Source organism: Hipposideros armiger, unplaced genomic scaffold, assembly GCF_001890085.2.
Source record: "Hipposideros armiger isolate ML-2016 unplaced genomic scaffold, ASM189008v1 scaffold_119, whole genome shotgun sequence".
NCBI lineage: Eukaryota > Metazoa > Chordata > Mammalia > Chiroptera > Hipposideridae > Hipposideros > Hipposideros armiger.
In genome coordinates, this window is record NW_017731469.1 from 598480 (window position 1) to 625504 (window position 27025).

Consider the following 27025-nt stretch of genomic DNA (forward strand, 5'->3'; position numbering starts at 1 on the left):
GAGAATTAGCCCCAGAATAGTTAGTGAAATTACAGCAATGCTAAGTAAATAGTCTGTTTAAAGGGAAGCGCATCAGAAAAATGTGGAACTGTAAGTGAGAACAGTGACACTGGAGAAAATAATTAAAACTAAAATACAATTGTGTACCTTCATTGTTTATAAAGGATGTTTTTTTTGGTTTATCCAGTTAGTACTCCTCTTAGTCATATTACTTCCAATACGTTTATTGGAAGATAATGGTATATAGCTTCTACTATAGTCACCATAGCACCCTGGGAGATTTTGGCCACAGCTATGCCATATTGATCTCAGGCAATAGTACTACTGAGGACAACTTATTTTCTTTAAAGGTCTCTTGCCAGAAATGAACCTGTCCCAAATTACACATTTTTGGTGTGTCTTCATTTTAATGTTTGAGACACTATGACTTTGATTTATTTTTACACCCAGCTGACTAGGTTCCACGTGATAAAAAGATAAATCCCCAAAGAAGCTGCTAAACACTTTGCCCCCCCAGTCTCTTGAGCAAACATAATTAAACAAATTTTATTATTTGAATATGTATTCTTTGTTTAGCACTTTGGCAGGTACTATATTGCTACATCAGTTGTATGAGACATGAACTTTGATATCAAGGAGCTTAGTTGGGAAATAAGAATACAACTCAGCAATTAAGGAATAAATGATACAAAGTAGCATAATTAATTGCTCAATTAAGGAAGAGGGAGATCAGTGTAGACTGCAGTGGTTGCTGAAAACTCCATGAAGTTCCTGGTAAGACTGAACTTGATTTGAGTTACATAAAGAGAATGGGGGAGGTGTACCAGGTGAAGCCACCAGTATGAATAAAAGTGCATAGATAGGAGTGAACACGTTGTGTTCATGGGACAGTGAGATCGTTACTCAACAGTGGGGAAGTTTGGGAGAGGAAAGGTAGAATGTGATTAGATTATGGAGGGCCTGTAAATTACCCGCAATAGTCACTAAGCATGAAACATGCAAGAAATAATGTATCTTTGGAGGTGGACAGCATTTTAACTGGCTAAGAAAATGTGTCTCTTCTCCAGGTTGAAGAAATGGCAGTGAACCTGTGGAATTGGGCAGTTACCAAGAGAATAGATTCGGTTATAAATGACGATGAGAAAGCTAAATGTACGTATATACTTTGTGATTCATATTGTGAGCAGTATTCTTATTATACATCAGATTGTGTTCTTGCAGTTTAAATAATATTTTGACCAGTTCTCACATAGAAATTTGTTAAAAGACGAGTAAGGAAAACAACCCATAAATAGTGGTTTCTCAAGCAAATAACCTCCCTCAGTTTTATGATTTTTCAGAAATTAGCTCCATGTTAATACAAGTTTAAAAGCATCACTGCATGAAATAGTCTGCTGCTGAACAACAAAGATAATTAAAGGATGGGGAAATGAAAACTTGAGGAAACGTTAAAGGACACGGATTATTTTCCCCGGAGAAGAGATGATCTGGATTCTGAGGGACCGTCAAGGAGTAGTTTCCTCTCTCCATTAATAATAGAAAAATGTTGCTATATGAGGGATTTAGATTTTAAAATCTGTAAAGAATAGTTTCCTCATGAGGTTGGTTGATGAACATTGGGCTGAGTTACTGAGAAAAATTAAAGAGAAAAATTAAAGAAGTTTTTTTTCTACCTGTGAGAGCAAACAAGAAGAATAACAAAACAAAACCCCCAAACCCCCAAATCTGCTTGGATACATTAAATGTGGTTCACTAGCAAAATTCCAGTGCTTTAGCTAAATGGACAGGGTCTATTGTGGTCACAGTTACTGATTTCCAGCAAGGATGGTGACAGTGAATGCAATTTTGGAAATTATATTGCCCAATTAATTATAAAGGATACATTGAGTCAACAAACCAAAAGGTGAATGTCTGATCTGCTTGGCTTTGTAAAGATGAATGAATTTTGCCTGTTAGACTCCAGAACAAAAATGCCAGGCAACATTATGCTTGAGAATCTGGGAAGGAATGGGTTACAGCTAAATGAACAAGAAAAACAGAATTCACAAATGCCAGAGGATACAACACTGTGTTGTCTAAAGTCAATTCAAGGATGAAGCTGTGGGCGCTGATGGAGCAGAGTAAGGCAGATGTAAGGAGTCCATCAGCAGGCACCTGACCAAGATGTTTATAACATAGGGGGCCCGAGAACAGGCTGGTGAGGAGACAAGAGCAGAGTGGCAGCCACAGAGGAAACATCTTGCTACTGGAGTAGCGTTCTGTCTTGCCCTCTGCTGCCTTTGGCCCCGAAGGCTTGTTGGTGATAACTATAAACAGCTGGATCAAGAATGTGGGGATGGGAGCAAAGTTCTTAGATGCAGACATTTCCCACAGAGGGACACTGCTCAAAGCTGAACCAGGATAGGGTGAGGCCAAAGAAGTAGTATTTTCCGAAAAGGTTATTATGATTGTTCTGAAATGTTGCTTTGAAGTCAGGGAAGGTGAGCTTTGGTAGTGCAGTTTTAGTAAAGTGATAAGGATGCAAAAACATTGCAGGGGCTTAAGGAGATGAGTGAGTAGCAAGACAGTGGGGTGGCAGATGGATCATTCAGTTCATGAAGTTTGGCAAAGAAAGGAAGGGGAGAATCAAGATGGAGGCTTGAAGCACAGTGGGGTTGATTTTTTTCCAAGGGAGGGAGATGAATGTGTTTGAAGGCAGAGGGAGAGCAGTAAATTGAGAGGGAGATACTGAAGGTATCTTTGGAGAAGGGAAATAATCGAGCCATCAGCATCTCTGAGAATACTGAAGAAATAGTAAACTTTGGAAAAAGTGAAGGAAACCTTTACAAACTGGAAATGCAAGACAATGTAAATATATGATTGCAAGTTGTTTTACCGAAAGTTTTTTTCCAGAAACAAATTACCTTTGGTAAGGGATGAATAGATTTTACATTTCATGATGGCTAATAAAAATCTGACTACATCAGTTATCCTATAATTTCAGCTGGGCAAATCTCTTTTCAATAGAATATTAATTAAAAATGGTATTGGCATAGGTGTTAGCAATGGCTGTTGAGATCTCACATCAAGGCAACTAGTTCAGTTATATGTGAACTCATCTTTTTAAAAAATTGGATATATTTTATGATGAAAGAAGCTACACAAAGAGGTTGCAATTATTCGAGCTTTACTATTTTCAGGGGAACTGAACTGTAATATCTGTATTTTCTAAGTCACACTTTAAGAACTTTTACGTCATCTACAGCAAAACATGTATTTAGAAAGTTTCAAATTAGGACAATAATCTAAAACTCTCATGATGTTCAGAAATTTTGTCAGATGTTGAATAGCTTTATATTCCAGTTAAGTTAGAATTATTTTGCTGCCAGCATGATTCATACAAGAGCATCACATGGCATCAGGCATCTTCGGTGAGTCTTTGGGGCTTAAGACCTGCAGAAATTAAAATTTGAAAATCAAGTATCTGTTTGACTGGAGCATTAAGCAAATAATTCATTTGATAAATTTCAGGTGATTTACTTTTGATAATTGGTGTTTTTTAAAGCCTTTAACACTCTTATTTTTAATAGCAAAACTTGTTTCACTTCACTCTTTTATCTTTATAGGTGTATGTGAAAAGAGAATGAATGTTTTGTGTTTATGATCTAATTACTGTTTTGCAGTACGGCATGTTGCTTGCAGGTTGGTGTGTATGTGTGAAAGCTCAACTGCTTCCGAAGAAGCTATTCGAAGACAGATTTTGGTAAGTCCTGATTAAGTGACGAGAAGGTACAGCTGCAGTGAGCTAGTGGTTAGTCCTATGAACGTGCTTGAAGTTAGTGTAAACCTGGAGGGGGGTTGTATCCTTTAGTGTTATCCCGGTTTCTTTCATGATAATTATATCTGTTATAGTGAAAGGTCTCAGCAGTATTATAGTTGTTATTACAGTGCACTAAATATTGAACTTCTAATTCAGGATTTATGAAAAGTAATGAAAGTAATAAAAGGTAATAGTTCCCTGCTCCATCCCCCTCGCCCTGTCTTGCTCCCTAGACGCAAGTATGTTTTTTTCAGTGGAAAATATTTTTCCAGTGTTTTAAAACAATAATTTATTGAAAATTTCAAATGTACACACAAAATAGATAAGATGGTACAATGATTCCCCCTGTTTACCCATCATTCGGCTAGTGTAACCATCAACCATGACACTCTTGTTTCTTTCTTCTGTATGTCCTCCAACAGCAACCCCCAAACCCCATGGATTATTTTGAGGCAAATCCAAAATATATCATTTTACTCATAAATATTTCAGTATGTGTCTCCAAAAGGCAGGGTATCTTTTTTATTCAAACAAACCCAGTATTCTTTATCACACCTGATAATTTTTTAAAAAATTAAAGTTTATTGGGGTGACAATGGTTAGTAAAGTTACATAGGTTTCAGGTGTACAGTTCTGTAACACATCATCTATATATCACATTGTATGTTCACCACCCAGAGTTAGTTCTCCTTTCATCACCACATATTTGATCCCTTTTACTCTTGTCTACCACCAACCTCCCCACTTACCCTCTGGTAACCACTAAACTATTGTCTGTGTCTGAGTTTTTGTTTCTTTGTTTGTTTGTCTTGCTCCGTTGTTGCTTTCAGTTTTATATCACATATCAGTGAAATCATATGGTTCTCAACTTTTTCTGTCTGACTTATTTTGCTTAGCATAATAATCTCAAGATCCATTCATGTTGTCACAAATGGTACTATTTCATCTTTTCTTATGGCAGAATAGTATTCCATCGCACCTGAAAAAATTTAACAAATATTTTTTTCTAAAATCATAAACATCCAGTCCCCCCTCCCTTCCTTCAGTTGGTTTCTTAGAATCAAGATTAAAGGAAGTCCACACCCTGTATTTTATTAATATGTCTCTTTTAAGCTACATGTTTCTCCCTCCATTTAAAAAATCTGTTGAATAAGCTTATTTATTGAAGAAAACAGGTTTGTTTGTCCTATAGAGTTTCCTGAATTCTGGATTCTGATGACTGCATGCTCACAGTGTCATTTCACATAGTCCTCTCACCCCTGTTCTTCCTGCCTGGTAGATTTAGAAGCTTGATCTGATTCAGGTTCACTTTTGTCAGGAATAATTCATAGGCCGTATAGTTTACTTCCATCAGGAGGCATCAATGTCTGTCTCTTTTTTGTTGTTTAGTCTCCGTTGATATTTGTCCCCAGATCCATTATTTCTCTAAGGGTTTGCATATTCTGATTCTGTATTCTTCTTTGTTTATTAACTAAAATAGAGAAAACCTTTTTCTCATCAACTGTTTGGTTACCCTGAAATATACCTTTACAAGAAAGGCAGTCTTAATTCTTTCCCTTTATTTAGCATTTTTCAGAAACATGACTTGGTTCTCTATCATCCTGGAATGACAACCAATTAGGCTTTTGAAAAAATATTATTGTGAGTGAACTCATGGATTTTAACATATTCAATGAATTTCAATCCATTGTGGTTATTATTCTCATTAAAGCACAATGTCTTATCTTTGGCCAGAAGGAGCCTTCAGAGTCCTTTGACACAACCCCAGTAGTCTTTAATAGTTTTATTTGATTTCAGATATAACAAGTTAGCCAGGCTCATCTTGTATAGTTCTTGCCCTAGACCCAGAATCAGCCATTCACCCAAGAAGCCCTGTTTCCTTTTAGTGGAGAATGTTATTAAGAAATCACAAGGTGGACGTTACAAGTGCTTGTTGCTGTAGTATCGGTCATTGTTACTAGATCTCTTGAAGTGGACAGAGTTATGAAATACATATTATTTTTTAAAAAGTAAATATGCAATGAATTCATACTGATATTTCCAATAGGATTATAGGGTTTTACTTACCTTCTTGATTTTATATTTGTGTCTCTTTTCTTTGGTGCTAACAATCTTGGTGCCTAACAACATTAATATAATGAATAACTTGTTTTATCTTTAAAAGTATATATTTATAATAATTTCAGAATATATCAATACCAATATTATTACTAAGAATGATTTCAAAAACAGTTTAAGTATTTTTTGCACTTTTTAAAAAAAGATTTTTATTGGGGAATTGGGGGATGGGAACAGCGCTGGGGAATTGGGGGAAGGAAAACAGAAAAGTTTCTGTCTTTTTGTTCTTCAGTCTAGTTGTGGAGGACATTGCTTCACTGGCCCAAGTTGGCACCATCATTGCGCTCTTCCCAGGCGAGGCAGATCAGTCGCCGGCTTCTGGACGGCCGCTCACTGTGGCTGCTGGCCGCTCACGCTGGCTGCTGGCTACACACAGTAGCCCATGGCAACCCACTGCAGCAGGGGCTGCAGCCTACGCCGTAGCAGGCGACTCACGGCAGCCCAGCTCCAGGTTGAGCTGTTGTTCAGCATCTTAGCTGTAGAGGGCAGTGTCACTGGCCCTCATATGTGGGATCTGAACCGGGGCCCTCTGGCATCCCAAGCTAGTTCTTAACCATCGGGCCACTTGACCGGCCCGTGCACTTTTATTCCTAGGATATATCCCACTAGGGATGTACAGTCAAAAGATTGTTTTAGTATTGTTAAAATATTGTTTTAAAATTACTTGAAATAATCTCATTCTCTGTGATTAAGCCATCGACTTGATACATAATTAGGTTTATTTTTTTCTATTTGCTTTTGATTTTTAGCAATTGATTTTTCCCCCTCAATGTTGATTGAAATTTGTTTTATATTTATGTAAAATATTTACATGGTTTTGAAGTAAAATCTAGTAAAGGAAGTATATTCAGATAAATCTAGCTTCTATCTCTGTCTTCTCCACCCTGTTCTCTCCCTGTCCCTGTAGTTAACTTTTATTTTATTGTTTATCTTTTTTTTTATTTTTATTTTTCAATTATTGTTGACATTCAATATTATTTTAGTTTGAGGTATACAGAATAGTGGTTAGACATTTATATAACTTACAAAGAGATTCCCCCCAATAAGTCTTACAGCCACCTGACACCATGTAGTTATTTCCTTTTGGCTTTTAAATATAAGCAGACAGGTATATATTCATATCTCCCAAGTCCCAAGGTTCTTAGATAAATGATAGCATTCCATATATATACTTTTCTCCACCTTTTAAAAACCCCATTTAACATTATATCCTAGCTATTACTCCATGGCAGTACAAAGAGATATTCCTCATTTTTGACACAGCTCTTTTTTTTTTTTTTTTTAAGCTGAGCCATTTTGCCACCTGTTGGCAGCTCAGCGGCTGCTCAGCTCGGGCCGGGAATCAAACCACTGTCGCTCAGAGCTCAAACTCTTGAGCGAGCTCTTACCGACTGAGCCACTCGGCCGGCCCCGTCCTCATTTTTGACAGTTACATAATATTTGATTGGTGTGTGTACCTTGTTGTATTAAACCAGCCCTCTTCGATGGACATTTGTATGCTGTAATAAAGTGCCTCATGCGTATGTCTTTTCCTATTTTAAGGGTATTACTTTTAACCATTTCTGCTTTCACTTCTGGTTATCTTTTATATCAAAATCATATATATGCTTGTATCACTGTTTTCATTTGCTAGGGCTGCCATAACAAAATACTACAGACTGGGTGGCGTAAACAACAGAGATTTATTTTCTCACAATTTTGGAGGCTAGAAATCCAAGACCAAGGCGTTGGCAGGGTTGGTTTCTTCTGAGGCCTCTCTCCTTGGCTTGCAGATGGCTGCCTTCTCGCTGTGTCTTCATATGGCCTTTCCTCTGCATGTGTGCATCCCTGGCATCCATTTCTGTGTCCACATTTCCTCTTATAAAAGCACCAGTCAGGCTGGATTAGGGCCCACCCTAATGTACTCATTTTAACTCCATCACCCCATTAAATGCCCTGTATCCAAATACTGTCACATTCTGAGGTCCTGGGAGGTAGGACTTCAACATAGGAATTTTGAGGGGACAGAAGTGAGATCATAATAATAATTAAATGTTTTTTTAACTTAAATGTACTGGAGTAACATTGGTTAAAACATTATGTAAGTTTCAGGTGTAAAATTTTATAATACATCATTGTTGTACTCCATTGTGTGCTCAGCACCCAGTCTCATCTTCTTCTGTCACCATATGTTTGGCCCCCTTTGCCCTCACTGTCATCTCCTCACCCCCCTTCCTCTTTGGTAACCACCAAATTGTTGTCTGTGTCCTTGAGTTTGATTGCTCGTCTGTTTCTTTTTGTTTTATATGCCACATATGAGTGAAATCATATGGTTCTAGTCCTTTTCCATCTGACATATTTCACTTAGCATAATCTCAAGATCCATCCATGTTGTCGCAAATGGCAGTATTTCATCCTTTCTTATGGCAGAGTAGTATTCCATTGTGTGTATACCACATCTTCTTTTTGTCATCAAATTTATAGCATATAAAATTATACATGTAAATATATACATACAATTTCTAGGGATTTACAGTAGAAGGGGTGGCGGTAGTGTGTGCTCAATCCTCCATCTCTCCTCCATCTTGATTCAGTCCTTGTTTGCTTCTATAGCATTTGTGCATAGTACATGTCAACTATTTATTTCACTGTCTGTCAATTATAATACTGTGAGCTACTTCAGGGTGCCTGGCATATAAAGAATACTTAATAAACATTTGTTGGATTAATGAAAATTTTATTAGAGATGTAATTAAAAACTAGAACCCACATGTGTTGACTTACAGTTTAGTGCTTAACATATTTCTTCAAGTATGTGAAACATTAATTTTTCAGAACTTTATCTTCCTATCTAAACTATCCTAATGTTGTCTTTTAATATTTTCTTAGAAGATGTGTTTTCAAGTCTATTAATTTTTTATTCTTGCTTATCTTAAGACTATTTCTCTTACATTACAGAGTTCAAAGCAGAGCACAGAACTCTAATAAATACTGACTGTTACATTTTTGTTTTCTGTGGATTACACTACTGAATATGGACAGAAAATTAAATATTTTCTCCAGTACTCTTCTCAACCAGTTTGGAGGAGGTGTGATTAAAAAAAATATTTTCTAATGTCTCTTCCAGATGACTATGAAAACAGGAAAAACATGGGTGGATATTGGAAATCCTACGATGGCTGATGAATTTTTACTAGTTGCCATGTCTGTAAGTTACCGATTTTTAGTTGTGGCAATTATTAGCAACAATTGCAGTGATTTTCATTATTTTACCTTATTGTGGTTTTATTTTCCAGGGTTTGGAGCAGTTGTATGACAATATAATGCAGAAGAGCTCCACTGATGCCCACCTGATGATGCAGAAGTCTGCTGTGGAGAGAGACGTTTTCAAAGTGCTTTCTTACCAAGCAGAATCAGTAGGTATCATAGTCACCAGGGCCTCACAGTAAGGCACTTTGCATATATATTAATGCAAAAGTGATTAGATATAACCTATTAGAAGAAGGTCAAGTGCCACTGGCATTTTATAAGATCTTATTTAACCCTTTTATCTCCGTTTTATATCTGAAGGTAACATTACTGATGGTGATTGGCATCTGTGTGAGAGTGGATGAGGTTTGAAAGACCGATATATAACTAAACTTCATTTTAACCACTGCATGTAATGTCTATCATTTATCTATGGCAGTAGCCTCTACTTGAAACACCTTTCTCTTTTTGTGACTCGCTTACATTCACAATCTGCCTAAAACATTTCCTGAAATGAGCCTTCTCATTTGCAATCGTTCTGAGTTTTTTTGCTCATGTTTTCTAAGATTTTATTGGATAATTGGGGGAGGGGAACAGCATTGGGGTATTGGGGACGGGGAACAGATAAGTTGCTGTCCTTTTGTTCTTCAGTGTAGTTGTGGAGGACATCGCTCCACTGGCCCATGTTAGTATTGTGATCATTGCGCTTTTCCCGGGTGAGGCAGATCAGTTGCCAGCCCCTGGACGGCCGCTCATGGTGGCTCTTGGCAGCTCACGCCAGCTGCTGGTTGCTCACGCTGGCTGCAGCCCACTGCAGCTCCACTGCAGCCTACGCTGTCGCCTCTCATCAGCCCAGGTCCAGGTCAAGCTGTTGTTCACCATCTTAGCTGTAAAGGGCACAGCATCACTGGCCCTAATGTAGGATCCAAACCGGCGGCCCTGCTGCTCAGAGCTGGTGTCCCAAGCCAACTCTTAACCAATGCGCCACTCAGCCGGCCCCTGATGTTTTCTAAAAGTCTGCTGCTGTCAGTGTTCAAAGTTGTACTTTAGCTCTGTTTGGCTTTTGGTTTTCCTCCTTTTGTCACTCTACAGTTAGATGTGCATTTTTAGTTGACAAAATGTAAGCTGTGATGAGTTTGTGCTCTGTAATTAAGTAATTCTAGAAATGAAAGATCTTAAATATCATCTGTAATAGTATAATCTTATTTCTGTTTTTAATATATTTATTGAGATATAATTCATATACTATAAAATTCACACATTTAAAATGTATAATTCAATGGCTTTAGTATATTCAAAGGATTGTGCAATATTTGCCACAATCTAAGTTTAAAATATTTTCATCACCCCAAAAAGAAACCCCCTACCCATTAACAGTCATTCCCCATTCCTCCTGACCCTAGCCCTGGCAACCACTAATCTGCTTTCTATTTGTATAGATTTACCTATTCTGGACATTTCATATCAATGAAATCATACAATAAGTACTCTTTTGTGATTAACTTCTTTCAGTTAACATGTTTCCAAGGTTAATCCATGGAGTAGCATGTATCAGTACTTCATTCCTTTTTATGGCCAAATAATATTCCATTGTATGGATAGACCACATTTGTTTCTCCATTCATACATTCATGAATATTTGAGTTTTTTTCAATTTTGGGCTATTATGAATAACTCTACTGTGATTATTCATATATACATTTTTGTGTGTACATGTTTTTATTTCTCTTGGATATATACCTCAGAGTAGAATTGCTGAATAACATGGTAACTCTGATTCAAATTTTAGGTTATGGTGTGAATTTGGTGTCCAACTTCATTCTTTTACATGTGGATATCCATTTGTGCCAACACCATTTATTGAAAAGACTATTCTTTCTCCATTGAATGGTCTTAGCACCCTTGTCAAAAATCAGGTGATCATAAATGTGAGAGTTTATTTCTGGACTTTTGATTCTATTCCATTCATCTATATGTTTGTCCTTATGCCAGTGCCACACTCTCTTGGTTATAGTAGCTGTGTAGTAAGTTTTGGAAATCAGAAAGTGTGAATCTTCCGATTTAGTTATTTTTCATGATTATTTTGACTATTCTGGGTCTCTTGCATTTCCATATGAATTTTAGGATAAGCTTTTCCATTTATGCAAAGAAGCCAGCTGGGATTTTCATAGAGATAGCATTGAATCTGTTCAATTTGAGGAATATTTCTATCTCAAGAATATTAAGTATTCTGATCTATGAATATGGGATGGTTCCCCATTTATTTAGGTTTTGTTTAATTCCTTCTTGTTTCGTAAATGGTGACATTGACTATCTTTCCATTTCTTTGTGTCTTTTTCAATTTATTTCAATGATGTTTTATAGTTTTCAGTGTATAGGTCTTTCACCTCTTTGGTTAATTTATCCCTAGGTACTTTTTTATTTTTGTTACTGTTGTAAATGGGATTGTTTTCTTAATTTCTGTTTTTTCATTGTTAGTATATAGAACTGCAGCAGATTTTTGTATACTGCTTTTGTGCCCTGCAACTTTACTGTATTTGTTTATTTCTAATAGTTTTTTGGTGGAGTCTTCAGGGTTTTCTGTATATAAAATCATGTCATCTGCCAATAGTGACAGCTTTACTTTTTCCGTTCCAGTTTGGATGCCTTTTAGTTCTTTTTCTTGTCTGATTGCTCTAGATAGGATGATGAAAATGTTCTGGGAATTAGAAAGTGGTGATGGTTGCACAACTTCTTGAATATACCAAAAAACCACTGAATTGTGTACTTTTCTTATTTTTCAATTAGAGTTGACATACAATATATTAGCTTCAGGGGCAGAACATAGTGATTAGATACTTATATAACTTATGAAGTGATCACCCTGTTAAGTCTAGTGCCCACCTGACACCATACATACCGTATTTGCCAGCGTATAAGACGACCCCCTAACATTTCCACTCAAAATACAGAGTTTGTTATATACTCGCCGTATAAGACTACCCCCTCTTCCGCACACCTTCCACACACCAAATAAAAGGTAAAACAATATCAGATTTGATTTGGCCCACTGAAGTGCAAACAAGCGTATTGTATTTCGTGTCACCACATAACCGTTTTGGCGATGTTGAGCCACCATGTCTGCTACATGTTTTTCGAGTTCTGGCCAGTGTGGGGTGCCTCTTCTTAATGCACACTTACCCCTTGGCATACTCTTTAATGCTTTCTCATTTGATTTCCAGTCCCGAACCATCTTTTCTGTTACTCCATATTGTCTTGCAGCAGCACAATTATTATTTTCCTTAGCAAAGTTTATAACTTTCAGTTTAAAATTTGCATCATACTTCTTTCTTTTGGCTGGTGCCATGATAGGGATGATAGGGGTTTGACTGGTCGACATTTTCTATGCTGTACTGTACAATGGTGCAGTATTGTGGTTGGCTGTTGGCTGTATACAAAGCCTGATCTGATTGGTCCCTGCTCCCTGTTTGCCCACCCTGTCACTATAGCAGTCTGGTCCACCCTTGAATCAGCATCTCCCTGGGACCTCACTAGTGCGCAAGTGCGAGCTCTTCAACATTCTAACAGGCACCATGATAGCGCAAAATCGCGAATCTTCAATGCATATGTAAAGAAATATATGGTAACCCGAATTTACCACACTCGCAAAATCGCACACAGCCGACCATACACCCAATATGGTATCGCGATTCGCGATTTTGCGCTATCATACTGGGTGTATGGTCGGCTGTGTGCGATTTTGCGAGTGTGGTAAAATCGCATAACAGCCGAGCATACACCCAGCAGCGCTGCTGATGCCTGAACGGTATGTGGAATGAAGTGGGCGGGCATCGGGAGGCCACTATGGCACGGGGCAAGCACTATGGGCAGTCTATCTGAAGTGTACCTGGCGTATAAGACGACCCCCCACTTGGAGGCATATTTTTCAGGGCCAAAAAATCATCTTATACGCCGGCAAATACGGTAATTTTACAGTATTATTGACTATATTCCCTATGCTGTATTTTCCATCCCTGTGACTGTTTTTTAACTGCCAATTTGTACTTAATCCCTTCACCTTTTTCACCCAGCCCTCCAACCCCCTCCCATCTGGTAACCATCAGTTTGTTTTCTGTATCTATGAGTTTGTTTCTGTTTTGTTTGTTCATTTAATTTGTTTTTTAGATTCCACATATAAGTGAAATCATATAGTATTTGTCTTTTTCTGTCTGACTTATTTCATTTATCATAATATGCTTTAGGTGCATCCATATGACCCAGCAATTCCCCTTCTGGGTATTTATCTGATGAAATCCAAAACGCTAGTTTGAAAAGATACATATGGCTATATGTTCAGCATTATTTACAATACACAAGATCTAGAAGCAACCTAAGTTGCCAATCATCAGTCGATAGATAATTGGATAAAGATGTGATACATATTTACGTATACAATGGAATATTACTTTTCCATAAAAAAAGAATGAAATCCTGCCATTTGCAACAACATGAATTGTGTGCACTTTAAATTGGTGAATTTTATTGTCTATGAATTATATCACACAGACAAAAACAGCCCTGCAAATGAAGCTTTTCCATGGACCTGCCAGACTGGTCAACTAGTGACAATTTTCTTTGGGGATGGGGATTTTTTGGCCCCTCTAAACTCATTTTGTTTTTTTACAGTTGCTGCTAAGCTACCATTTTTCACAGCTAATATGGTTCCCAATCTGCTGATTTTCAGGTCAATTGCAGGGCTGCAGAGAGGGAGATAAAAATGAGCAACTTAAAATACCTCAGAGCTTGCTGTCTCACTCAGATTCTTTTATTCAAGAAAAATCAGCCAATTTTCTTGAGCAAACATGTCTCAGATTGTTGCAAGCCCTTGTTTAATTTCTGGGATTTTGAAAAATTCATTTTGACCATTTTTGCCAGTTTTCGTTGCTTTTCTGGAGCAGTGGCGTTTCAGAGGTCTTTAATCCACCATGCCAGAAGTGATTCTCCTAAAACTGATTTTTGTATGTTGATCTTGTATCCTGTATTTTTGCTGAAAACTCACTTACTAGTTCCAGATTTTTTTGGGGGTAAATTCCTTGGAATTGTCTGTGTTGACTCTCTGTCATCCATAGATAGGGACAGTTTTATTACTTTTCAATTTGTATGCCATTTATTTCCTTTTCCAGCCTTATTGTGCTGGCTTGGACTTCTAATACCATGTTGAGTAAGAGTGGTGAGGACAAATGTGATTTTTTTTTTCTTGGACATGTTATAATGGGATGTGTCATCCTTTGGTATATCTGCATAACGCAGTCAACCAGTGTATTCCAAATTGCCAATTCATGTTGTTATAAAATTATACATGGGTAAAATAGCCATTCAGTGTGTAAGCGATATCCATGGGTTTTAATGTAAACGGTATGAATATATCATTGGTATGGTTCTAGAATTCACATTGCAGTTAACCTTTAAGAAACTTCCACTTGCTGAGTTTTGGTGTTGTAGCAAATAAGAAGACCCACAGTTATCTGAAAAGACTATTTTCCAGCTCCATATATGTGTGAGACTGGATTTTCTTTATATACTTCAACCAAAACAACATTGCAATAGGTATAAAGCAGAAGCAGATACGAGAACCCAGGTGTTCTATTCAACCAGACATAATAGATTGCAAAAATGTAGCATAGTGGTGCTCTTCTGCTATTTTTATTTAATGTTTAGAAAATATAGTTAGTTTTCATAAAATATGTTATTTATATTAACATGTAATAATCATATTTATTTTTCAATGAATACATAAATATTTTTATAGTTTTCAGTTTTTCTAATATGCAGTAATAACTTGGTTTGAGAGCATGATTTGTTCTGGAAACAAGCTATGCGTATTGCAAGACATCGCTCATTTACCACATTGAAATGTATTAGAAATGTTTGCTCATCTTGCGGAACACTTGCAAACCACATTACTCGGAATCCAAGGTTTTACTGTAGTAAATATTGATAGCTATAACCTAGATAAACAAAATCTCTTTAAGTCCTCAATAATTTTTATAAGCTATAGGGCTCCTGAAACCAAAATGAATCAGAACTATTGGTATAGGATTGTTCTAGAGTTGTAATTCTCAAACTATGGTCCCTGGACAGCAGCATGAATACGTATCACCTGGGAACCTGTTAGAAATGCAAATTAATGGGTGCCACCCCAGGCCTAGTTGCTCAAAATTCTGGAGGTATAGCCCAACAATCTGTTTCAGCAAGCCTTCCGAATGATTCTGTAGTATGCTAAAAGTTGAGACCCATTGGTAGAGTATATTATGTCAGGATATTTGACAATGAGAAGAAGAAAAATCGAGTTGTAGCTACTGAGAGAAGCATGGTCAAAGGAAGTTCATTTTCAAAATAGAGTATGAGCATATTATAGGTAGAACATAAAAAACCAGGGAGAAGAAGATTGGAGGAGTTGGATAAAGAGAAGGGGGTTATTCGATGGGGCATAAACCAGAAGGAGATGGAAATAAATCTGATCAAGTGTGTGTACAGAGGGCTAAACATTTATTTAGTGCTTGCTATATGAGTCTTCTCTGTGCACTAGAGATAAAAAGGTCAGTAACTTTTTAATAAGTGGTAACTCTCTTATAGGAGCTTAAGGTAAGGTTTGTGTGGGAGGTAAGGATGTAGAAACAGATGCCTTATAACAGGGTAATTGCTTTAAAAGATATATGAGGGCCGGCTGAATGGCACATTGGTTAGGAGTTGGCTTGCGACGCCAGCTCTGAGCAGCAGGGCCCCGGTTCAGATCCTACATGCGGGCCAGTGATGCTGCGCCCTCTACAGCTAAGATGATGAACAACAGCTCGACCTTTAGCTGGGCTGCCATTAGTCGCTGGCGATGGCATAGGCCGCAGAGGGGCTGGCTGGCAGCTGGCGTGCCCTTTCGCGAGCTGCTGTGAGCTGCCGTCCAATGGCCAGCAAGCGACTGCCTCACCCAGGAAGAGCGCAATGATAATACCAACATGGGCCAGTGAAGCGACGTCCTCCACAACTAGACTGAAGAACAAAAGGACAGCAACTTGTCTGTTCCCCTTCCCTGATTCCCCAATGCTGTTCCCTCCCCCAATTCCCCAATAAAATCTTTAAAAAGAAAAGAAAAGAAATATGAATGAAGTTCCACAGTAAAACAAAGGATCAACAACTAACTTTGCTGTAAAAATTAACAAGACTGAATTTTTCTGGTAAGGAAAGGGACATAAGATATTTTATGTTGCAGATAATTAAATGTTAGATAATAGAGCTCATGAGTTCTTTTTATTAAGGTGGGAGGTGGAGTAATTTGGGGTAGGGTGCAGTAGCAGGATGTGGCATGTTATAGAGCGCTTGAAGAATATGAAAAAGGGCCTGAACGTGTGTGGGAGATGTCCTAAGGAAATCACCAGAGAAGGAAACTAAGTTGTATGAGCATCTACTGTACACTTGACGTGGCACTAGGAGCTGTAACATTTTTGATTGCTGAGCTGAAATGAGGGTCCAGTTGAAGTTAGCATAACATTTTAGTAGGTTCATTCAGCGTAGTTTACTGTCTTTGGGTTAACTGTTGTCATCATCACTTAGTGGCATATTAGGTGATGGCCAGTCTAGCATTTACTTCCTTGCATACTGGTAATAATCCCTTGCTGTTGAGCAGCAGTTCATCTCCAACCTTGGAGCTTTTCTCATCTCTTCCAAGGAAGGGCAAACCTGAGTTCCTTGATCCATCAGTGTAATACTTTACAGATCTCCTAGGTTAAGATTTCAGAGAGTTTACATCTCTTCACCAGCAGTGAGTACCATATAAGAGCACATAACCTCCTTGGTTCCAATTCTTGGCACTGATGGTAGTTTTGACTGCTAAAATTATTCACATTTTTGTATGTTGCCTTACAGTTTACAGAATGTTTTACATCTGTGGTCTCATTTGATCCTCCTAAGATCAGTCCTATGTGGTAGAAATCGCTATCCCTATTTTATAATTAGGGAAATTGAGGCTCAAAGAGGTTGTAACTGGCCTAAGGTCACTGAGCAACGAAGTGGAAAAGCTGGGAATGCAAAGCCCGTGTTGTTTTCACCATATCAGCATAAGCAGGGCACCATCCCAGCCTAATGAACCAGGCTCTCCCAGTGGTGAGACAGGGTTAGGGTGGGACCTGTGCATGTGATTTTCGAAGACATCATGCTGCCTTTTCCTTCAGACTTCTTTGCCTGAAATTCTCTATCTTTTGGATTTGAAATGTTGATTTCTGGCCCTACATGAAGAATGGATTTTCAAAACTAGCTTGAATTATTAGAGCTTTGATATCATCTAAAATCTGATTAACGATAGACACTTTATGGATTCTTTGAGCATTAAAGACTTATATTGTTTTATATGATATACGAATAGAAAGTACCATCCTGCAATGTGGGGTTTATCACTCAGCATTTCTCTTTTATAAAAAGATTTTCTCCACCTTGAATAATGAATCAATCAGCAAGTATTCTTCAAACTTTTATTTGTATAGATGGGAATATTATTTTATAATCTCTGTAGATAATTGAAAGTTGGTTCTTGTGTTTACAGTTTATTTTCTCCTTTATCGTAATCTAGTATTAAAGCCTTAGAGGAGAGAATCTACTCAGTAAGATGTCAAGCTTAATATTTAGTAGGTAGATAGAGGAGAAAACTGGAGAGAAGCCGGCTTCTTATGTTTTTAGTTTTTCTTCTCTGTTCAATGATTTTCTTCTCATTTAAGAAAATCATTGAGTAAAAAAGAAAAATTAAGAAGATAAAATAGCAAAGAAAAATTAAGAAAAGAGAAAAATTAAGAGAAAAAAATAGCAAACAGAGATTTTTTTCTCCTACAAAAGTACATTATAAAATTATTTTCTTGTATATGTCCATGCCTTTTTAAAAAAAAATATGCCTTGTCAGCCAAATTTTTAAAAGACGAAAACAAGCCTTTTTGACAAGTACCTGAGTAATGTGAAATTGATGTTTTTGTTCAATTGAGGGTGTTCAGTCATAGAATGGTAGAGCTGAAAGGAATCTTAGAGATAAGCTAGTCTAGTGTCCTCATTTTATAGATGAGAAAACTGAAGCCAGAGAGCATAAGGTTCAAGGTTACGTGGAGCTCTTCTGACTCCAAGATGAGAATTCAGTAAAGTGCCTTTCATAGCAGACGTTCACAGCGATTGAGACCATGAGGTTATTGTGAGCCTGTTTTACGACAACAGACTGCTATTTTCTAATGTGGAGATAAATACAAGAGTTATTCAAGCTGGGGAAGCATCTACTAGACATGGCATTATATCATCATATAATAACATAAGATTCCACATCACTTTTGGCATTTCCAGAAAAAGTAAATTATTTCCAGTCATTCAGTGTCAACTCTGTTACCCAAGATTCTTGTCACTTATTTCTCTGTATTTTGACCTGGCTATTGTGTTTAACTAGACCAACTAGTGTTGCAAAAAGAATTAGAAAACAAATTAAGGCTTTTTAACACCAGTTAAAATATGTTAAAATTGACTTACAGACAAATAGCTTGTTTCATTTTAACCAGTTATTGTCATTATTTTCCCTTTCCTAGGCAATTGCTCAAGACGATTTTGAAAGAGCATCTACATGTGTACTGCGTTGCAAAGACATGTTGATGAGGCTCCCTAAAATGGTGAGGGAAACTTCTGCTTTTATTCTTCAAGAGTTTGAAATATATATCAAGTTTTAGGAAGAATTATTGCTGCTTTCTGCAACCCTTTCAGTTCTGCTTAGCTGATCTTTGAAATATTTCGCTTCCTTTCTTCTATATTAGAAAGGGTGTTTAAAAAACCAATATGGGTTATTTCTTAAAATTTCTTTGCTTTCCCTTTTATTGTCAAATCTTTTTTATATTATTTCCTCATATTTCATGCTTTGTGATAAAAGAAAAAAAATGAATTTATTTCCCTGCTGACAAGGTTGACAGCAGTTAATCATATCACTGCCACAGTATTTTTCTATATTGGGATTTCGAGGTGTGAGAGATTTGATAGGATAAATAAAGCCAGTTTCCCAGACTGGATCTTGTTAAAATTCCAGAGTTGATAAGTTTTTATTTCTCCACTTTATCTCCCTTTTCCATTCTTTCTCCCCTATTTCAGTGCTTATGCCTACCTACTTCAGTGTTTACTATCACACAGGGAATTGATAACAAAGATATATTTGGGAGATAGCAGGGATGGGGACAATGGTCTATGGCCATACCATTCTGAACACACTGATCTCAGAAGCTAAGCAGGGTCGGGCCTGGTTAGTACTTGGTTGGTAGATATGGAGAATGTTCCCAGGGCTCCATAAATTGTACCTACTTATGAGATTGATCTTAGTTTTTCTCTAAGTTCTGTGTTATAATGTAAAACTTGATTCAATAAGTATTTATATATTGCCAATTGTATGCTAGGTACTCTTCTCAGCTTTACAATTTTTAAAGCAATTTCATATTTTAAAAAATGTTACAAGTTAAAGAACTCTTGTCCACCCTTTGCCCAGAGAGACCCCATTCAAGTTGCCCAATACTGCCCTTTATACAAAATGGGTTTTATCTAGGATTGTACCTGGTTTCTAGTCTCTTTCAATTTGGAACTCTTCCTCACTCTTGCCTTGACTTTCATGACCTTGGCAGTTTTGAAGATTACAGACCAGTCATTTTATAGAACATAACCTTAATTTTTTTTTGTAGTTTAAAAAATTTTTTGTTGACATAAATTGGCCATATAACATTGTCTAAATTTGAGGTGTATGATGTGTTGGTTTAATACATTTATATATTGCAATATAATTACTACAGTAATGTTAGCTAACACCTTTATCAGGTCACAAATTATCATTTTTTTGTGTTGAAAACAGTGAAGATCTAGTCTCTTAGCAATTTTGAAATTTATAATACAGGACTGTTGACTATGTTGTGCATTAGACACCCAGGACTTATTATCTACTGGTTTCACATGTGTACCCTTCAACATCTCCCCAATTCCCCCACCCTTAATTTGGGTTTGTTCAGAGTTTGCTCATGATTAAACCAGGTTATGAATTTGGGGCCACAAAATCACAGAAGTGATTCTGTGTTCTCCCCATGGCTTACAATTGGGTGGCATACAGGATTGATTTAGTCTATTACCCTGGGTGTACACCCTCCTCACCCTGCTCCGACACCCTCTGCCTGGCCATTATAGATGCTCTCTCACCCTACTTGGGCTCTGACTTTCTATGCTCATCCCCTGGGTGGTTGAACAATACATTCTTATACTAGAATGCTTGCTTAGAATCTTATCAAGGAAACCACATAGTCCCCAGAGCCTCTGTCCCTCTGGAAAATTGTAGAACTATAAAAAGAAATTCCTAAAAAGCCTGTAATTCAGGTGGCTACTGTTACAAAGAAGAGAAAGTGCATAAAAACTGGGTAGGAGGCATGGCTGACTTGACAACAAGATATCTCTAGTCCTTGGAAGAGGAGTTTATGAAATCGATTTTATTTTTTAAAAAATCAAAAACTGAAAAACCTACTCTAAAGCAAATTAAACTTAGCTTCTATTTTTAAGTAAGTATATGTCACACAACACTTCTAGGAGTTTGATGGAGGTGTTGTGAAATCAAATAATGAAGTGGTTGGAAATAATTGGTTTAGTGTCTAGCTTCTATGGGTGCATAGTGAAAAATCAGTTAACTGGAATAATTGGGTCATAGTGATAGTTTCTGTAACTGACCTTTGTTTAGCGAGAGTTAGAAAATTCTTCCAGTTTGAACAATTATTTTAAAAAATGTTTACTTCGGTAAGTAGAACATACAGACTTTCTTTGATATTTAGGACTTGTAATTACTCAAAACAAGTTTTGTGATATATGTACAGCATTGTAGAAGGAGAAACTTACTAGTGTGGCTAGTGGCGAGGCACTTCAGTGCTCTGAAAATCAGTGTCCTCATCTGTCAAATGAGTTTACGACAACGTGGTCTCCAATGTCCCTTTAGTAAAAAATTCCTAGTCTTCAGTTTACAGAAGACCTGGGCCATGGCCCAGAGTGTATGTGTGTCTATGCTTATATTTTTAGAGCAAAAATCTCTGTTAGCAGATTATTTTCTTAATTTTTCCCTATTTCTCCTCAAAGTTTGAAACTTTAATTAGAATTTTATTTTCATTAGTTGATTTGTGTATTTGGCTTGCTTTTGTCTTTCTATTTTTAGCTTGCTTTAGAATTTACCTTCAGTGTACACTTTTACTTCGCTGCGAAACTGTTCACTTACACAAGGAAAATGGCTGATTAGTCTCTGAAATCCTTTGAAGTAATTAAATCAAGGTTCAGCTAGATTTCATTTCTGTTCCTCTGTAGGGGAACAAAGCTTCTAAATGAAGTCTAGGATGCCTAGACTTTATTACCTTTCTTTGGCCTATTTAAACTTACCATTCTGTAGCCAAATATTTAACACTTATATGTAAGACTTTGTATACGTCTCTCTATAGTAAAATCTAATCTCATGGCACACAAATGAATTACTTCTCTGGAAGTAAAATTCAGTTTTCTGCCTGTCATGGCTAGCTGGAATGTAATTACTTTCCTTGACCCTTTCTGCCCACTGCTTTGTGTATCTGGGAAATCATAACTTACTTAAGGGTTTTGGTTTTCATTCCAAACTCAAAATCATTTGAGCCTTAAAATGACTCATTGGAATCTTTGTAATGACATGTTTCATTAAATTTTAAGTGAGTTATATACTTTTTAACTAAACACCTAGAGCATATGGAAAGCTTGGTCAGACTTGGTCATGTTCTGGGCTGCAGTCAGGCTCTTTACATGGCCATTAGAATATTACTACTTCTAACAAATCTCAATGTTTATTTTTAGTTCAGGCTATCATTGTTATTTTTAAATATGTATGATTTACTTTTTATGCCTGCTTTTATATGTACTTTAATTTTTTTATCACTAACACGTAGTTTAAAGAGAAAAATAATTCTACAATTCTTGTTACAAAATCACCAGCCTCACACCTTTCCCCTCTTTTTTTATCTTGTAGAATAGCTACTATCAGTTATTTCAGATGGTTCTTTTTATATTTACCTCCATATCTCTAAATAATGTTCTTATACTACCAGTTCTTGATTTTTTTAGTTTTAGATATCATCTATTGACCTCCCACTTTAAAAGATGAATTTAACTCCTTTTCACTCTTCCCTTACCCCCACCACACATATGCCTACTTCTTGTCACTCCATTATCTCTATATGGTTATGCCATAATTTTGGTTAGATTACTATTCGGTGTTTATACTGCTATGTTTATGTAAATGCTATTTTCATTTGAACCATATAGGGTACTAGGATTACTTTTTCTTTCCTGCACAACATTTCGTTTTCTCTGGAGTTAATAATTCCAATGGTTTTCCTGATCAATTAGTTTTCCATGTACTTAATATTATCTCTTCTCCAATCTTATTTCTCCCCTAATTAGGTCAACTTCTTTTCAATATCTTGAAATATTATTGCTACTTTATCAGTTTCATTCGCTTGGAGGAATTTCCCCCATAGTTTCTGATATGCTCTACGATGGGCAAGTTGCTCTTCTCCGCATGTTACACAGCTGTTGTTTGAGACCTTCCTTCTCCATTGAGTTGGGAACTCCCCTCACTTCTCTCTTGGTTTGGATCTCTGTTTCTTTCTTTTCTTTTCTTTTAAGCCGAGCCATCCTGCTACCTGTTGGCAGCTCAGCGGCTGCTCAGCTCAGCTCAGGACGGGCATCGAACCGCTGTTGCTCAGAGCTCAAACTCTTGAGCGAACTCTTCAACTGAGCCACTCGGCCGGCCCCTGGATCTCTGTTTCTTGATTCCTATATTTTTCTTTTTATGGTTTTAATACCTCATTTTTGTGGGGCATATTCTCCAGTAGCTTCCTGACAGTGGTAGCAAGGGATACAGATTTATTTAAACTCTGCATGTCTAAACATATTTTTATTCTACCATTGCATTTATACTTTAACTAGATATGAAATCATATGGTGTTTGTCTTTCTTTGTCTAACTTCACTTAGCATAATACCCTCTAGGTCCATCCATGTTGTTATAAATGGTAAGACTTCATTCTTTTTTATTGCAGAGTAATATTCCATTGCATGTACACACACACACACACACACATATATATATATATATATATATCACATCTTTTTTTGTCAATTTATTTAATTTTTTAAAAAAATTGAGGTATAATCTATGTATAACATTGTATTAGTTTCAGGTGTACAACATAATTATTCAGTATTTGTATACACCACAAAATGAGCACCACAATCAGTCTAGTTAACATCTGTCACCATACATAATTACAAATTTTTTCTTGTGATAAGAACTTTAAGATTTATTTTCTTAGCAACTTTCAAATATGCAATATGGTGTTATTAACTATAGTCACCATGCTGTATCAAGTATGTTTTTTGAAATGGTTATTTTAAAAAATTCAGTTGCAGATGCCATTTAATATTGCATTAGCTTCAGATGTACAGCATAGTACACCACATCTTTGTGCATTCATTTGTTCATGGACACTTAGTGTCCATGTCTTGCCTATTGTAAACAATGCTTCACTGAACATAAGGGTCCATATATCTTTTTAAGTTAGTGTTTTTGGTTTCTTTTGATAAATACCCAGAAGCATGATTGCTGGGTCATAAGGTAGCTCTATCTTTAATTTTTTGAGGACCCTCCATACTGTTTTCTATAATGACTGCACCAATATGCAGCCCCACCAACAGTGCACGAGGATTCCCTTTTCTCCACATCCTCACCAGCACTTGTTTGTTGCATAGCATCCTGTTATTATTTCATGCTTGCAATATATTATTTTCTCTCTTAGAAGATATTGACAAATTTCTCCCTCCCATGTTTTTTCTCTGCATAATCTCTATTTTCGCCAAGGTGATATTTTTTATGTGGGTGCGTGTGTGTGTTTTGTCTCTGCCTTTCTATTAGATGCTTTCCTCAAATGTCCAATTATCACTAGCTGCTTATCTTTAATAACAAAACACTAAAAATTTCATTGGAAGCTCTGTTCCTAGGTCATCTTCTCTGTAATTTGATGTGGATGAGGTGTTCTGCAAGGTGAGCTGCTTGCTAATTTCATTGTCCTTGTATGTTTTCCCTTGGGCTGGTCAAATTTCCCACAGAGAGGGAACAAAGACTTGGGTCTTGATACTCGGTATGTAAATTTTTCCTTAATCACCCTTTTTTCAGTATAGCATCTCTACCCTCAACTGTGCCTCATTTCCTCAAGTTCAGAGATCCCCTGTTTTGCAACGTGCAGTCTGTTGCTAGGATCATGGAGAGGCAGTTGTTTATCTGATGGAATAAGGAATGGGACATGAGGGTCTAAATCTTTTTAAAACATACCTTCAACCAATTCTTTTGTTTTCAGCCCCACCTTTACAAGGTATCTGGGGTGCCAGCTGCTGAAATTGGTAGGAGTATATGGTAATGTAATTTGGGTTGCTTCTCACATTTCCCCATTGCTAGTATAGCATTCTGCTTTCTCATGTAGACTAAGTCAGTTACTAACTTACCCATTTCTTTTCCAGCTTCTAAAATAATGTGATCTTGGAATGCTGTCCTGTTGTACTTATCCTAGTGGGTTTGTGCCTTTTAAAACAATTTTACTTAATACCATCAAAAAGAATAAAATACTGAGGAATAAATTTATCCCCATAGGTGAAAGACTTGTACACTGAAAACTATGACAAACTGATGAAAGAAATAAGGCAGACACAAATAAATGGAAAGACATCCTGTGTTTATAGATTGGAAGACTTAATATTGTTAAAATGTTCATACTATTCAAAGCTATCTATAGACTCAGTGTCAACTCTATAAAAAATCCCAGTGCCATTTTTTACAGACACAGAAAAAAAATCAAAAAATTAATATAGAATCTTAAGGGACCCAAATACCCAAAACAGTCTTGAAAAGGAAGAATAAAGTTGGAGGCCTCACACTTCTGATTTCAGAACATATTACAAAGCTACAGCAACCAAAACACTGCAGTACTGCCATAAAGACAGGCATATAGACCAGTGGAGCAGAATACAGAGCCCAGAAATAAACTTTGCATATATGGTCAAGTGATCTTCAACACGGGTGCCAAGGCCACTCAATGGGGAAACAACATTCTCTTCAACAAATGGTGTTGGGAAAACTGGATGTCCACATGCAAAAGAATCAAATTGGAACTTTACCTTACATCTTATTAACTAATTAACTTATTAGCTAATAATTTTATCTGTAAAGTTTCTTGAATTGTTTGCATTTGCATGTTTTTGCTGTCTCTTTTGGCTCTGTTGCTACCTATTTCACATTATAAATTACTTGAGGACAGAGACCTTTCTTTAATAAGCTTTGTAGAGTTAATGGACATTGAATTGTATATTGAAAGGTATGAGAGGAGATTCTTAGGTGGTGTGTAAGGAAAGAAAACTTTTGGCAGCATTGCAGTGTTAGAGCTGATAAAGGGAAGAGGAAATGGAGAGAGGAAAGAGCTGAATTAGAGGACAATATGTGACACAAGAGTAGCTGAGGCTTCATCAGGATGGGGCTACTAGTAAGAGACCGTTAAGTCCAGAGAGTTAAGAGTTATTTTATTTTATTGATATAACTATAGTGTTAGGAAACTCATGATTTTTAATTCTAATGGTCAGTGAATGTATTTAGTGTGTTTTTAGTGGGCTTAAGGTTTAGGCAAGGGACCTGAAAATCTAGGGCAGGAAATATTATAATGACAGGAAATGATCGGATAAAGGTTGAAAAAGCTAACATAGTGTTAGTCACTTAAAAGGACTTAAGGAAACCAGTTATCTTTTTCTGAAGACATCCTTCCTGTATTCTAAAACTAGATTAGGAATTACTGTAAGGTGTTGACATGAAGACAGAAGGTAATGCTGCATTGTTCAGAGGCAAATAAAGTGTTTGGAAAATTGTATCTTAGAGTGCCAGGAGAAATAACTAATGACCTTATTGATTATTACTGAGATATCTGAGGATTAAAGAAAGCTGAGTAAGGGAGAGATTGGAAGCTTAATGTCTTAAAGCCAATAAGGAAGAAAGCCAGGCAATTTATCATTCAATTATTGCTACGCTATTATAAATTGAACAAAATGTAAAAATACAGACCTATAAATGTTTAAAAGACAACAAAATCAAAGAAAAATAGCTTGTAATTTGAGACTGGAAATATTATAGGTTTGCTTTTTCTGAATTTTAAAAACCCAATTTACAAAGTAAATTTTCAGAAAATGAAGTTATCTAGTTAATTAAACATAAAAAGCCTTGTAACAAACTGAGTAGTTAGTGATCAGACCCATTTTTAGCAGCAATATCTAATTAAGTTTTAAAAATCATCTATATAATCTCATCTTGGCATTGGTATTTGGTTGGAGCTATCATTTTTGGGCAGGAGATGTAACAGTGGCTGGAGGTCCTCCTAGAGATCCCTGGGTCCCGGAGATTCCATAATGCATTAGTAAAAACCAATATACAATAGATTTACAGATCTACTTTCTTTGTATTTTTTTTGCTATTGTATATTGCTTGCAAAATGAGATGTTAGCACTCTATAAAAGGCTAGAAACATATTTTTCAAAGAGACACTTTTATGAATCTTAGTACTTCATATACTATTAGAAATGTTTCATGAGCTGAGATTTATGTCTGTTTTGTTTACTGATGTATCTCTAATGCTTAAAATACTGCCTAACAGTTAGGAAATGCTTAGTAAATACTACTGAATCTGTAAATGAACGAGTGAAAATTACATTGAAAATATGCTGTGGGCCTTGTGAAAGATATTTTCGTGTTTTGCAGGTATGTTGTCCTAAGTTT

The 27025-nt window shown here is 36.6% G+C and overlaps 1 protein-coding gene across 1 annotated transcript in view; it reads left to right on the forward strand.

The window, feature by feature from the left end:
• Positions 1-762: 762 nt before the first annotated feature.
• Positions 763-27025, forward strand: part of TEX11 (testis expressed 11) — a 132394-nt gene continuing 106131 nt past the window's right edge. Inside the window, exons 1-6 of the mRNA XM_019647972.1 lie at positions 763-774; positions 1068-1152; positions 3663-3742; positions 9024-9104; positions 9193-9312; positions 18727-18807. Of these exons, the coding sequence (XP_019503517.1) occupies positions 763-774; positions 1068-1152; positions 3663-3742; positions 9024-9104; positions 9193-9312; positions 18727-18807 (459 nt within the window). The remainder of the gene's footprint in view (positions 775-1067; positions 1153-3662; positions 3743-9023; positions 9105-9192; positions 9313-18726; positions 18808-27025) is intronic.